We start from the raw sequence: 15,564 nt of genomic DNA on the forward strand, positions 1-15,564 counted from the left end.
CCTGCAATTTGTATGGAATTAGAATGCCATGGAGGGCAGGTCAGAAACTTAGGAAGGTAGATCAAACTGAAAGAGGAGTCAACATAATTCAAGTAATGTATATCTCAAAATTCCCCCAATAGATTCTTGTAATGATTAGTCTAATCCTCTGCATATAAATAGGCATCCTTTATCTCACATCTGACCTTAATGGTGCATACAGAAAATTAGTACAGTCAGTGTTTATTTTGTACTAGAGGCTTGATGCATGAAATTCGTGCACTTTGGGGGGTGAGGGTCCCTCAGCCCGGCCTGCACCCTCTCACAGTCCGAGAGCCCTTGGGGGATGTCTGACTGACGGCTTAGGCCTGCTCCTTGCGCAGTCCCAATTGGCCAGACCCTAGCAGCAAGCTAATCTACTGGTTGAAGCATCTGTCCCCTAGTGGTCAGTGCAGGTCATAGCGACTGGTTGACCGGTCAACTGTGTGCCCCCTGGTGGTCAGTGCACATCATGTGGTTGAGAGGCCTTAGCATATCATTAGCATATTACGCTTTGATTGGTTGTATGGAGGACTGGACACTTAGCATATTAGGCTTTTATTATATAGGATGTTTATTAAATTTAAAAAAGTGAAGTCAGATGTTTACCTGCCCAAGCATTCCTGTAAATCAGTGATGAACCAGTGCTGGTGATGAAGCTTGAAATATTTTTGCTTTGAAGAGGAACTATTAATCCCTAATCAAAGTAGAGGGTAAATATCTTATAGATTGAGATCTTCCTCTTACTAAGATTTCTAATCCTGGCTGGCATTGCTCAGTGTTTCTTAGATCATCGGCCTGCACAAGGGAAGGTTGCAATTCGATTCCCAGGCATGGGCACATACCTGGGACGCTGGAGGCAACTAATCTCCCCCCGCCCCTTCCCTCTCCTCTTCCTCCACCCGCTCTTCTACTCTCTGAAAAATCAGTGGAAAAAAATCTTCACTCCTCAGGTGAAGATTAAAAAGGACAGGTTTCTAGTAGCGGCTTATCCAGACATTATTCGTATTATTTTACTCTGATAGTAACAGGTCTTCTTTTTTTTTTTAATTTAATATATTTTATTGATTTTTTACAGAGAGGAAGGGAGATAGAGAGTTAGAAACATCGATGAGAGAGAAACATCGATCAGCTGCCTCCTGCACACCTCCCACTGGGGATATGCCCGCAACCAAGGTACATGCCTCTGACTGGAATCGAACCCGGGACCCTTCAGTCCGCAGGTCGATGCTCTATCCACTGAGCCAAACCGGTTTCGGCTGTAACAGGTCTTCTTATTTCTATTGCTATCTAAGTATTTTCTCTTTGATACTTATGTGAGGACAGTTGAGTGGTTGATTGGCAGTGCTAATTTAAGGCTGCTTCAGAGGGCAATTGTTATAGCCACTGAATTAGGTTATTCTCTTAGAAAATATTCCTTCCTGTCTTCCTACCTTAACCGTTTCTGACCTTGGCCCATCTTTTGTTGATTTCTCGCTGAGCTACTTGGCTCTGCTGAGTCTACAGTCATATTCTTTGCCTATACAAAGCCAGGTAACTTCGATTGGCAAGACAGTGAAATTTTAAATGTTATCACATGTGAAACATAATCTCCTTTTGTCACTTATTGTCCATTCAGAATACAGGCTGTTCTAGTCATAAATCAACAGCATCAAAACCAAAATAAAGCCCTAACCGGTTTGGCTCAGTGGATAGAGCGTCGGCCTGCGGACTCAAGGGTCCTAGGTTTGGTTCTGGTCAAGGGCATGTACCTTGGCTGCGGGCACATCCCCAGTAGGGGGCGTGCAGAAGGCAGCTGATCAATGTTTCTCTCTCATTGATGTTTCTAACTCTCTATCCCTCTCCCTTCCTCTCTGTAAAAAATCAATAAAATATATTTTTAAAAAAACATCAAAATAAAAATGATCAATAGCAGGATTCTCATAGGCAGATTGGTCTGATGCCCTGAATATGCTGGGGAAAAACCCTAAAATTTGACCCTAGTTATAGGATCTCAAAATAGTTTGTATTTGTCATTCTTACTGGTCTTGACTAGTTAAATGACTGTCTAGCCTTGTTTGGAATTCCAGGGCATCAGAAAACCACTGTTGCCTGAAGGGCTCTAAGGCTCACCCAGAAGAAGCTATCCAGGTTCAGATTGGACTTTCGCTGGTTAAGGATGCCAGTGGTTACCATTTAGGTTGACATAACGCTTCAGTCTAAGTTTTTTTGTCTTTGTGGTAGCAGATGCTCTCGAACTTGTGTTAAGCTTTCCTTTGCTTCTTCATACAGATCAACCAACCCAAATTGCGAACTCTTGACCCTCGGGTTTTGCCTCGAGGACCAGATTTTACTCCAGCCTTTGCAGATTTTGGAAGGCAAAGCCCTGGTGGAAGAGGTGTATCTGTAAGTGCAAGTTTCCTACAACCCAATTAGAAACTGTCAAAGACTTATGCCATCTTGTCTACAGCCAAGAGCTCAGCTTTTATTCATTGATTCCTTTAAGCAGGAAGAAGAGTAGAAGAGGTGAAGGCTGTCCTTTCCAAACTAATATTAAAGTAAATTAAGAATACACTTGAGTCGTTTTTACTTGAAAAAAGCTGGTTTACATTAATTTGGCCTTAAGTTTTATGTATATGTATATATATTTCACCCCCAGTTGAAATGACCTGCAAATGGGTTAAAAAATAGAGCCAACCTTGAGTATGATTCCTATTTTGTTCTGAGGTGTCCTGATATAGTAGAGATCTCTGATGACTTTCAGCTAATGGTCATTCTTTGTCCTTGTTTCTACAGATTTGCAAAGTGCAGAGCAGGCATGGATTGCCAATTCTGGAACAGAGCAAAGTCCCAACTTGCACTCCACTGGCGATGTCGCACCCACCCCTGAAGAGCCTGCCTCTAGGGGTGCGCTGAATCCTTGTTTTTATTTTTGGGTTTTTTAACAATAGCTTATGGTGTTATAATATTTTATGTTTTGATTTCTCACTTACTATAGCTCATGAAGTGAAAATATGAACAAATGACACACACAAAAGAGTGCAGTGTTAGTCAACTGCAGATTGCCTTTACACCCCCTAGTGGCAGGCTCTTCAGCGGTGGAAGTGGCATCACCAATGGAGTTATGCTGGGGCACTGCCCTGTGCAGGGTTTGGCAGGCTCAGCCTGCTCCATGCTTTGTAGACTTGCAGAAAGCATGGGGGAAAGTTGCCAGTGATGTGAATGCCTCTTTTTCCCCAAGTTGGAATGGCTTGAGAGCACTTCAAGTTCTGGAGATGCTAGGGCCTGGTGTACCTTTGCAGATCACCCTGTTTTAAGACTATTTTATGTTTGTAAAAATATTTTTATGTAAGGTGACACTTTTTATTTCCCCATCACCTTTTTATTTCTGTAATGGCAACTTTTGAAACCTGCTTGGAAATAAGACTACACCGTCTGAAAACAAATGTCACTTTGTAGGTATTTGAATTATTTGATTGTTTGCCAGCAGCCTGATTGAAAATATTTAAATGCATACACTGTGATGGAGGCTTTGTAAAAACAGAAAATCTCTTTAATTTAAAGCATAGTATTTACTGAGCACCACCATGTAAAGACCTCTGTGTGTATAATACTCTGTTCTCACACAGGTTTGAAATTTAACCTGCATATACTCTAAATGCTAAGATAAAATTTTTATAGAATTTTAATTGCCTCGCCAGAAAGTCTTAGAAAGCAGCTTTCTTTTCTAGAAACCATGTTATACTTTATTTTTCAGCATTATTTTCCTTTTTGGTGGTTTAAATTTATATTTCTGTCAGCGTTTGTTTTTGTTTTTATTTATATCTGTGCTCAAACATTTGAAATAATGATGTCATTTTGATTAATCTCTGGGTAACAGCGTCTGTGGTTGTCATATTGCTCAATTTTGCTCATATGTTACTTGCAAAAGGTATTGCCACATCTCTTCTAGTGTATTCTTCTCTTTCATTACCAAGTTGCTATTGTCTGCTAATTAGGTATAACAAAAAGAAAATATTGTGAATTGAAAATAAGCTGTATCTCTTAAAATAGTGAAATTAGAAAATGAATTTTAAAAATAACCATCACAATGTATGTTTTCCCACTAATATATATGCCTACATATATCGGGTAAATGTGTTATTCGATGCATACAAAGTAATATGACTGGGAATAAGCCATCATCAAGAATATGTAATGTCTCCAAAAACGTCAGCTTTAATTGTTTAATTCACTTCTTTAAATAGCTTTGTCATCCGGCACAAGCTAATTTTAAAGCGAAATTTCAAACTATTGCTTTTTTTTTCTTTTTTAAATTATTGATTTCGGAGAGGAAGGAAGAGGGAGAGAGAGATAGAAATATCAGTGATGAGATAAAATCACTAATCTACTGCCTCCTGCACACCCCACACTGGGGATCGAGCCCACAACGTGGACATGTGCCCTGACCAGGAATTAAACCATGATGCTCAACTACTGAGCCACACCAGCTGGGCACCCAGGTCCTTTAAAAATGTCAAATTACTTGGTGGTCGTGGTATTTTAATAGTAATCTGTTGGCAGACATCACAGTTATCTCAAAAGAAATCTATTGCTTTAAGGCAGGTAATTATTCTTCCACATCTCCCATAGCTAACAAATATTCTCCATTTAATTTGTCCAGCTTCCTTTGATATATTGGCTTAGGTACAGATCGGAATTTCATAGGCTATTATATCTAACATGTAAAGGAACAATCAATAATGCTGTTTGAAAAAAAAGCAACAGCCATACTCTTCATAGTTTATTGGTTCTATACCTCTAGTTATTTTGCCAGCTTCCAAATTGGATTATAAATAATTACTATCCAAAAATCTTAATATCTGCTAGGTATGCTTCATAGTATGGTTTAAATACCCATAACTCTTAGTATAAATTTTTCTGCAACAGACTTGTTACTAAATATTTTTATTACATAGTAGTAGTTTTAATATGTCAGATGCAGTTACATATAATTTTCCAACACAGTGGTCTTTTTAAAAAATGTTTTTATTGATTTCTAGAGAGAGAGAGGAAGGGAGAGGGATAGATAGATAGAAACATCGTGGATCGGCTGCCTCCTGCATGCCCCCACCAGGGATTGAGCCCACAACCCGGGCATGTGCCCTGACTGGGAATCGAACCGGTGACCTCTTGGTTCATGGGTTGAAGTTCAACCACTGAGCCAAACCGACCAGGCAACATATAAGTCCTTTGTTGGACAGTAAACTGCATAGCAATTGAAAGCACCCAGGTGCTTTTAAAAGTCAAATTACTTGGCGGTTGTGGTATTTTAATAGTAATCTATTGGCAAACATCACAGATGTTTGTATTGAGAAATGCATTGAGCAGTGGTCTGTAGACCTATACTAGTAACTTGTCATTCATATTCATTTCAACTAACTTTGAGATTAGCTGAGCTATTATTAAAATTGTAGGGACAATGTTTTCCTGAGCTTGTATCATGCTTTCCTCTCTTCTTAAAGGAACATTTGATTGTCTCCCTTTAAAAATTGCTAGGATGAATATTGGTCTTATTTTCTTGGGTTATCCAGGTAAGCAGAAATGTCTCAGATTATAGTCTGTGAATGACATAAAAGCAATGTATTAAATTTGAAAGCAGATGGATGTAATTTCTTATTTAATATATTTTAAAAATATATATCAGAGTGGGTAAAAATTTAAACTTCCCACTCACCTGAAAAAAAAATGAGGCTTACTAGTTAGTAATCAACCCCAAATTTTGGCTCTTTAGTTGTGACATTTGTGGACACTGAGCACATTACGCCTTCAAGTTCCTTTTCTGGTATTAATCATGATCGTCTGTCCTTCGATCAAAAAGACCAGGCTTTCTTTCTGTGCATTTCATAATTCTTAGCACTGGATCCTGGATTTTGTGTGCCTTTCATAAACATTATATATGGTGCAACTTTTGAAGGATACTAAACATTTGACAATTTGTATTAAATTGTCATACACACAAAAAGGACATGAAATGTTTATTTTTTTATTGATTTCAGAGAAGTAGAGAAAGGAAGAGAGAGATAGAAACATCAGTGATGAAAGAGAATCATTGATTGGCTGCCTCCTGCACACCTCCTACTGGGGATTGAGCCCACAACCTGGGCTTGTGCCCTGACCGGGAATCAAACCTTGACCTCCTGGTACATAGGTCAGTGCTCAACTACTGAGCCACATTGGTCTGGCAGGACACGAAATGTTTAAAGGTAATTACACCAATCTACATATCACTTTTTTTAAAGTTCTTTTTGTTCTTTGGTATTGATGATGATACCTAGTTTTTAAGGTGCTTTTACATTCCATGATTCTCATAATAACTTTTGTAGGTAAGACAAGCTTTTAATACTTAGAAAGCTTAAGTTCAACAAAGTTAAGAGACTTGCTCACAGTAACTTAACTCATAAGTGACGAAATTAGAGTCAAGAGTTCACAGTTTTTTTGTCTGCCGCTTTTCTGCACTGCACCACAGTCCTTCCAGGCACTGATGTTCCAGACAGTGAATTCATTCCCAGAGTGTAAACATGAGAAAATTAGAGAGTAATTAATTAAGCATGTTAAGCATTTATAAGTATAATAAATTTGTTGAAGAACTCAATACAGTTGGATAAATATTTGTGAACAGTATATTAATTCTATCTAGAGATAGAAACATAATTTTAAAATTTGTCTTGGGCACTTGCCATGGGTTTTAATTTTAACTTTTTTTATCCTGGACTAACAGCTTTTCAAAACTTTTTTTCCTTTGAAACATTGTTGTTACCTGTTTAGTAATATAGCTCATACCTCTATGCTGCTCCTTTGAAATTCACATATGTGTTTTGAGGCAAGTAAAGAGATGTGGCATAAGTTACTTTCTAGATTCAAATCCCAAGGCATATTATTGATGCTTACAGTATTTTTTGGAAATGGACAGTTTCTGACTTTATCTAAACATGATTAAAATTGTATCTCTTGCCCTAACCGGTTTGGCTCAGTGGATGGAGCATCGGCCAGCCGACTGAAAGGTCCCAGGTTCGATTCCGGTCAAGGGCATGTACCTTGGTTGCGGGCACATCCCCAGTGGGGAGTGTGCAGGAGGCAGCTGATCGATGTTTTTGTCTCATCGATGTTTCTAACTCTCTATCCGTCTCCCTTCCTCTCTGTAAAAAATCAATAAAATATATATATTTTTAAAATTGTATCTCTAAATCATGCTTTCGTGATTTTTATATAATAACTTTTCATTACACCCAGAAAACCTTGTCCTTGACAAATTTTTATGAGTAAATGCATGGATTAAATTAAATGTCTTGTGATGTGATAGTATATTTGAACTTTATCCAAGCATTGAAAAAGAGATTAACCCTAGTGAATTAACACTAGAATATAACCTAAATTATAAAACCATACAGAATTTGGTTCACTGCATTTTGTTAATAGAACTCTTTTTTCTGGGCTATCATATCAAAGTTTCCATAATAAATAATTGTTATAGTAGTACTTACCTGGTTTAGCAACTGTTTCCTGTCAATAATTTTTTAGTCTGAAGATCTTCTTTAGTAATCTTTTGTTATACCATGCCTGTTGCCTCTAGGCTTATCTGACCTTAGTTTTTTTAATGTTTACCAAATATTCTGAGATTATATCATTAGTACTGAGTTCTTGGCTGGATATATTAGACAAATTGGCGTATATTGCCTAGAAATTCTAACTTTTCATTCTAATACTTTTTTCCCCCCCAGAGAAAAAGGGGGAGAGAGCGAGAGATAGAAATATCAATGATGAGAGAGAATCATTGTTTGGCTGCCTCCTGCACGCCCCACACTGGGGATCAAACCCACAACCTGGACATGTGCCTTGACTAGGAATCGAATCTTGACCTCCTGATTCATAGTTCAGTGCTCAACTACTCAGCCATGCCAGCTGGACTGATACATTCTTGATACTGCCATTTCTAATTAGGGCAAATGGTGAAATATAAGAGTAATTCTGAGAATGAGTGATGTTTAAAGGATTTTAAGCTTCTCAGTTTAGGCCTCAGACCATGCCTCTCTTAGAAACTGTCTTTTTATAGAAAGCATGACATTTAAGTTACTACTTCCTTTCATGAAGCTTTATATGAATTCAAAAGGGCAGTATTGAGGTATTAAGTGAGATATGATTCTTATCTACACGTGCTATGTTCAGCTTTTTTTCTTCCCTCTTGAAATCTAATGGCAATATTTACTCAGCATTTAGAGAATGCTATATTAGAAAATGTAAAGGCTCTCATTGTACAATAGATCTGGTAGGAGCATGGCTTACTATCAACCCAAATATTTAATGTTGCAAAATTATTTCCAAGCATTTAATGTAGCATATACGTGTGTGTGTGTGTGTGTGTGTGTGTGTGTGTGTGTGTGTGTTTAAAAATCTTTATTGTTGAAAGTATTACATATGCCAGCATATATTGGTTTTAACAGAATGAGTATAGTGGGACTCTAGGAGGAACAAAGATAGGAAAACATTTTTTTCAGGGAGCAAATTTAGTTTGATCTTATTAATGATATAAGAAAGGCTTATTTTAGTAATTCTGGCCTAGCAAATTTAAAGGGGATCCATTAACATCTGTGGTGAAGTTGGGTGTCTTTGCTATAGAGAATTTCATGATAAGATTGTATTTGCATTTCACACTGGAAGTTTAGAAACCCAGTTTTTGAAGCAGGTTTGTAACTGATTATTACTGCATGTGAATTTTTGTAGTTATTCAAAGTGACCAGTTCCAAGTTACAACTAGTAAAAAATAGAACTTCAGTTAAGGGTAGTCTTTTTCGGTGAGGAACAACAGCTTTATTGAGTATAATTTTACTTCACTTTATTTCATTTAGGACTTCAGGATCTAAAATTGTAGTGGTGGAGAACATTTCATTGATACTGTTGTAACCCATCCTCTCCCTACCCCCACTCCCCCCAAGAAAAAGATCACATCTAAATTGAGTGCCTAATACTCACCTTTGCATCTAGAAGTGTTTGTGTGATCAGCAGGCTTGACTTGAGCAGCACAGCAGAGACAGTAAATTGTAAGTACTCTGTGTAGATATAATAAAGAATATTCTTGTCCTAGTTATTGAATGTTGGATCACGGAGATCTCAACCTGGCCAGAGAAGAGAGCCCAGGAAGATCATAACAGTCCCTGTGAAAGAAGACGTGCACCTGAAAAAGGCAGAGAATGCCTGGAAGCCCACTCAAAAACGAGACAGCCAAGCTGAGGATCCCGAGAACATTAAAACCCAGGTGAGAGCAGAAACACGTTCTACCATTGTTTTGGAATTAGAATAATATTGTTTTAGCTTGTCATCTTGCCCTATTAATATATTTAGAGATCTTAGTTTAAGATTTTTATAATTTTTTCCTATTATAAGGTAAGCATTATTTTAAAAGCCATTTGGATACAACCATTTTCTCTTGAAATTGCTTTGTGTGTGCTTTCCAAGACAGACACTATATCTCAAGGGTTCATCAATCATATAATTCTATCATTCAGGCCTAGACCCATATTTGATTTTATTAAAAATGTGTTTTTAGTTTCTTGGTGTTTACTCTGTACTAGTCTATCTAGTTAATAAATTGTTTTATATCTCCTTGTCAGACCTTCATTTCTAATAAGTTAATATTAAGAAACCCATCTTGTTTTAGAATCTTTTGGAATAAAATTGAATTATTTTTATTTTTCCGTGCATACCTTGTCGTCAGAAATCCTTAGAGTAAATTGAAGAATTCCTGTAATCCACACAAATTTCTTTTGTGTGTCAAATAATATAAAGCCTGGTCCGTCTTTTGCTGTATGCACAATGCAAGTTTCTATCCCTGGGTTACCTCTACCATCTCCTTTGGATGTTTTTGCTTCTAGGTGCCAGAACTCGAGTTTTGAACTTTACACCTGTACCAGATCCCCGCGTCCCATAGTGACTCCTCGGTATCTTGATTCCTTACATACCTTTCCTCTCATCACCAACAGTTTAGTATAGCAGTCAAAAGCCCAGCTTTGGAAACAGAAGCAAGTTCTGTGAGGCTAGTCTTAATTTCAACTGTGAAATGGAGATAACATTACCTACCTTATAGGGCCATTGTGAAGATTAAATGAAGTAATATAAAGAACTTAGCATAGTTCCTGGAGCTCAGATAGGTACTTAGTGTAATGATGTTCCTGGGATCAGAGATGTGCCTTATAAATCTTGATTTTGATTCAACACCAACAGAGAACATCATACACAGTAGGTACTCGGTAAATACTTGTTAATCAAATAAACCAGTCAACAAAGTTGTTCAGAGAAAGTGAGGGCTAAGATGAACTGATTCATCACAAAGCCATGCGGTCATCCCTGTTTGGCTGCTTACCTTTGTTCATCTTTCTAGTGATTACCCCAGACATTTGTCGCTTAAGTACATGCATCCTTTTTCAGATTCATTGACATCAACTACCTAACCTCCCCTTCATTTCATCTCAACAGTTAGTTTTCAATACCTTCTACATCCCTCCCTGAAGTTCCCTTGTGAAATGCTTAATGATAAGGAGCCTACATCACTTAAAAAAGCTAGGTAAATGCCTGCTGGATCTTTAGTATTGAAGATGTCTTGTTTTATAATTTAAGGCACTTGTATTACTGCCTTCCTTCATTTGATTCTTCAAACTGATGAAGGAGGGAATAGATATTGTCTCTTTTTTTCAAATGAGGAAAAATGAAGTTTTGAGAGATTGTTACCCAGTGTTGTGATTACTGAAGAGTTCATTTGTCTTGACTTATAATCTGCCTCCCTTTACTCTGTTAACAGAGTTCTCCCCATTATTAATTTTTATTTCAGAAACATTAGAATAGTTATTATTAGGTATCATTAATTAGTTTTCTTTAGTGAATAAGTAAATTCATTAGATAATAAACAGACTTCTTTTTTAGGGCCAATACAACCTTATTTTTCTTGACACATTTTCTAAATAAGGAACATCTTTGCTTCATTCCCTCTCTTGTAGAATTTTTATTCTTCTCGGCATAGGTATACCCCATGTTAAACTGATGCTTCTGCTAATTGTTATTCTGTGTCTTTTTTGTTAAAACAGTGGTTTTATTATTGCCTCCCCTTTCAGAAGACTCTTTCATTCCTACCACTATATTATTTCAGTACCATTTGTTGAAAAGACTATTTGTTCTCCATTGAATTTCCTTTACACCTTTATTGAAAATTAAATCAATTCATTATATGTGTATGAACCTATTTCTAGACTTTTCATTCTGTTCCAATGATCTTTGTGTCTGTCCTCTGGCTAATACTATACTGTCTTTGTATAATAGGTTTATGTAATAGGTATAGAAATCAGGTTGTCTGAATCCTCGAACTTTATATTTTTCCAAATTGTTTAGGGTATTCTCTTTATTTTTGTCTTTCCATACAGATTGTAATCAGCTTCTTGATTTATACAAAAACAACAACATAGCACAACTCTACTAGGAATTTTAAACTGATTGTGTTAAATCTGTAAGTTATTTTGAAGAAAACTGACAACTATAGTGAATCTTCTATTATACATGAACATGATCTAATATACATGAATAGATCTCCAATTATAGCCAATCCTCATTTCTCAAAGTCTCCCATCTCAAACAATTCGGTTCTGGACTAAGTTGTTCACAGAAAAAAATCTCTTGATTGTCAAACCAAACTTCAGTTTTCAAACTGACTACCCTTTCAAGCTGATACCTCAGCATGAAAGAAAAACATCTCTCAGGCAACAAACAAAGGAAAGAATGCTTTTGTTGTTGGCAAAATCAACAATCAACACTTAGCAAATTTTAAAACATAAAGAGGCCATTAAGAATTGGCCAAGGGAGTGAAAGAAAAAATGATCACAGACAATTGAAGAGGTAGAAAAACTGTTGTTGATTTGAATAAACGAAAAGCAATTAGTCAGTAGCAGCCATTTCTGAGGCAGTGATGTATGAACAAGCAAAGATGCTACATGCTGACTTGAAAGACATCCCTGGCCTGAATGCTAAAAGTGATTCATTTAAGGCTAGTAGGGAATGGTTCAATACATTTAAGAAAAGAAGTGTTTAAACAGTACATTAGACGTACTGTATATAAGATATGTGCTGTATATAAGAAAGGGAATCATTTGGGGGTCTGGAACAGGTTAATTCAATTTACATTATTTGTAATGGGGGGAAAAGATTAGTTTTTTAACAAATTGCTTCTCAAACAGCCTTCCAGAATGAATTAAGTTTGGGAACCGTGGTTCCACTATACTTAGGTCCTTTTTGGTTTCTTTCATCAGCGAACTCTAGTTTTCATCATATAGTTTCTATGGATATTTTGTTAAATTATTAAATTTTTAATGGTATTTGATGCTGTTATAAATGGTGCTTTTTAAAAATGTAATTTCTAGTTTATTGCTAATATATAGAAATATAATTTATATTTATCTATTGACTTGTATTCTCTACAACCTTCCTAGACTCATTAATTATAGTATCTCTTTTTGTAGATGCCTTGTGATTATGTAGACAGTGATACCAATTGTGAAGAGGGAGTTTTACTTCTTCCTTTACAATTTGTGTGGGTTGTAGTTCTCTTTTTTTTGTTGCACCATCTAGGACTTCCATTATGATTTTGAATAGAAATTATGAGAATGGACATTTTTGTCTTGTTCTCAATGTTAGTGGGAAAGCATTCATTTTTTTCACCATTAAGTAAGGTTATAGATGCCCTTTTTTTTCTAGTTAAGGAAGTTCTCTTCTATTTTTAATTTGATAACAGTTTCTACAACAACATTTTAAAAGTTTCCACCCTAGTATTCTATACTATAATTTATATTATACCATAATTTAGACAAATCCCTATTTTAGGACATTTTTTACTTACTATACAGGGTATTGACAAATTATTTTGGCTAAAATCTTTTTTTTTAACCTATCTTTAATAATGAATGGATTTCTAAAAGTATAATTACTTGTTCAAAAGGGCATATCACAGTTTTTAAACTTTTAGCACACATTGACAAATTGCCCTTAGAAATGTCCCAGATGATACTCCCACCAGTGAAATGTGAATATACCATATTAGTTCCTAGAATTCTCATCAGTAATGAAAATGATGTGCTATACGATTTTTTACTGTTTATTAAAATAGGTGGATTTAATTTTTACGATGCTTGCACAATCCTTGTCAATAATTTGGGAAGTTGAACTTATATATTATAAACAATATTAATTCTTACAGAAAGCATCATATTGTCACAGTTACTATAATGCTCTTTTTCTGTGTTTGATCCTTCTAGGAACTTTTTAGAAAAGTTCGAAGTATCTTAAATAAATTGACACCACAGATGTTCAACCAACTGATGAAGCAGGTGTCAGGACTTACTGTTGACACAGAGGAGCGGCTGAAAGGAGTCATTGACCTGGTCTTTGAGAAGGCTATTGATGAACCCAGCTTCTCTGTGGCTTACGCAAACATGTGTCGATGTCTAGTAACGGTAAGAAGAGAGGAAGGAGTAAAACCAGAAATCTTCAAGAGGTATATTCTCCCCTCACTACACATTCTTCCCAGAAGTGTTATTGGGGCAACGTAAAGGGGAGAATATATTTTTAGCACTTACTACTATAATATCCAATTGTATAAAAAGAATCTTTAATACAATGTATACTCACCTCTGGAGGGGTTATGGAGACTAGACTGATACAGACACATATGGTCCCATCCAGTATGAGGAAGATTGAATATGGTTTAAATTAGTAATGTGAAATTCTAGTTAAGAGCAAACAATTTTTCCTGGGGTATCATTTTATAGAAATACAGCAAATGCTTTCATTCACATTTATTTAAATTCAAAACTGAAAAATTTGTTGGTTCTAATTCTAGCCTCAATGAAAATGATAGGATAATTGTAGTCATAAATGGTTCAAAACTGGTCATTTCATCTCTCAGAAACTATTAGATTTCTTTCTCTTTACATTGTTCACAGCCATTTAATCTTCACAGCCTGTCAAATCTAGGGCAAGACAAAATGGGAGACCAAAGAACTTCTGGTTAGTGTTCATTGTCCTCAATTCTGCAGTCATAAATCTGCCATGTACCGTCTGTGTTTTATCTGTTATCAAGGTACTTGTGTCAGAAATGTTTGTCCTTTAACATTTGAGTTGTTTTTTTTTTCTTAATTATCACAATTCATTGTCATCATGCCTTGCTATGAAAGTGCAAAACTCTGTCATTCGACCAGTATTTTAAGTACCTGTGTCAAAGGTAGGTGAGTCTGTTGGTACTTTGAAAAGTTGCATTTTCTGTCTTAGAGAAACTCCAAATCCATATTGGAAAAAACAAACAGCATTAATAAGGGAAAAAAATCACTTATAAGGTATTCTGTGATACTGCAGTATATTAATGCCTAAATGGATGGTTTAGACCAGCAATTTTCAACCTTTTCCATCTCATGGTACACATAAACCAATTACTAAAATTGCTTGGCACACCAAAAAATACATTATAGTGTTTGCCAGTCTGACAAAAATAGGTATAATTTTGATTTATTCACATTGTATGGCTATTTTTGTGTTGGCCGTTGTCATTGTATTATTTGGCAATCTAAGGGAAAAGAGGTCAGTCCCTTAACCAAATAGCCAGGTCTTGCATGTTTTAAAAATTCTAGTGGCACACCGGTTGAAAATTGATAATTTAGACTGCAAAATCAAATTGGAAAAAAAAGAAACCACTATCTGGATGAGAGAGTGACAAACTTTTATGAAGCAAGTAGGTTTGAGTTAGGCCTGAGATGATGGGGAGTTCAAGTATAGAGAAAGAATAGCGTATTCCAGGCAGGTTCAAGTTTGAGGCAGCAAGCATGACCTAATGATTACAAACACTGTTCTGGAGTCTCACAGTTCTAGGTTTAAAATTTTAATTTCTCCTCTGCCACTTGCTAACTTTATAACCTTAGAATCTATATATAGATAAAGAGCCAGAGTCCCTAACGATCAAAGGCTCAACCAAACACCAGAAGTCAGTGTTGGATTGCCATGGTGACCCAGCACTGACTGCTGAAGGGGCTGCGGATCAGGCCCAGAGACAGGCCTGCAGAGAGAAAGGCAGGGTCTGATCCGCAGCCTCTGTGGCAGCTGTTGATCAGCTGTTGCCTCTCTCTTTCTCTCCAAGCTTCCCCAGCAGCCGTGCCTCTGTTTCTCTCCTGGCCTCCACAGAGGCTGCTAATCAGCCCCGCCTCTTTGATCAGACCCAGATATAGGCCTGGAGACGCTGACTGGCATAGAAATGGACCAATCAGAACCTAATCTGGGTGAAGTGTCAGGAGCCAATGGCTGCCTAGGAGGCGGAGCTTTTGACGCTGACTGGCATAGGAACCGACCAATCAGAACCTAATATGGGTGAACTGAAGCAGAACCTAAGGCGGGGACTGCGGAGGAGTTTTAAGGGCAACAGCTGTTTGGTGTAAGGTGTAAGAAAGCAGTTCAATTTTTAATGACCGCTTTGACAGTATAGTGCAGGGGTGGGCAAACTTTTTGACT

At 36.7% G+C, this 15,564-nt stretch overlaps 1 protein-coding gene across 21 annotated transcripts in view; it reads left to right on the top strand.

Moving 5' to 3' along the window:
- Window positions 1-15,564, top strand: part of EIF4G3 (eukaryotic translation initiation factor 4 gamma 3) — a 272,633-nt gene that overhangs the window by 204,618 nt on the left and 52,451 nt on the right. For 17 of the 21 annotated variants that reach the window (XM_015557211.1, XM_015557208.1, XM_015557218.1 and 14 more), the window contains 4 exons: window positions 2,290-2,403; window positions 2,794-2,904; window positions 9,119-9,289; window positions 13,326-13,523. In XM_015557211.1, coding sequence (XP_015412697.1) covers window positions 2,290-2,403; window positions 2,794-2,904; window positions 9,119-9,289; window positions 13,326-13,523 — 594 coding nt within the window. The remainder of the gene's footprint in view (window positions 1-2,289; window positions 2,404-2,793; window positions 2,905-9,118; window positions 9,290-13,325; window positions 13,524-15,564) is intronic. The other 4 variants (XM_015557220.1, XM_015557224.1, XM_015557226.1 and 1 more) reach the window with 1 other exon arrangement.

Source organism: Myotis davidii, unplaced genomic scaffold (assembly GCF_000327345.1).
Source record: "Myotis davidii unplaced genomic scaffold, ASM32734v1 scaffold149, whole genome shotgun sequence".
Lineage (NCBI taxonomy): Eukaryota > Metazoa > Chordata > Mammalia > Chiroptera > Vespertilionidae > Myotis > Myotis davidii.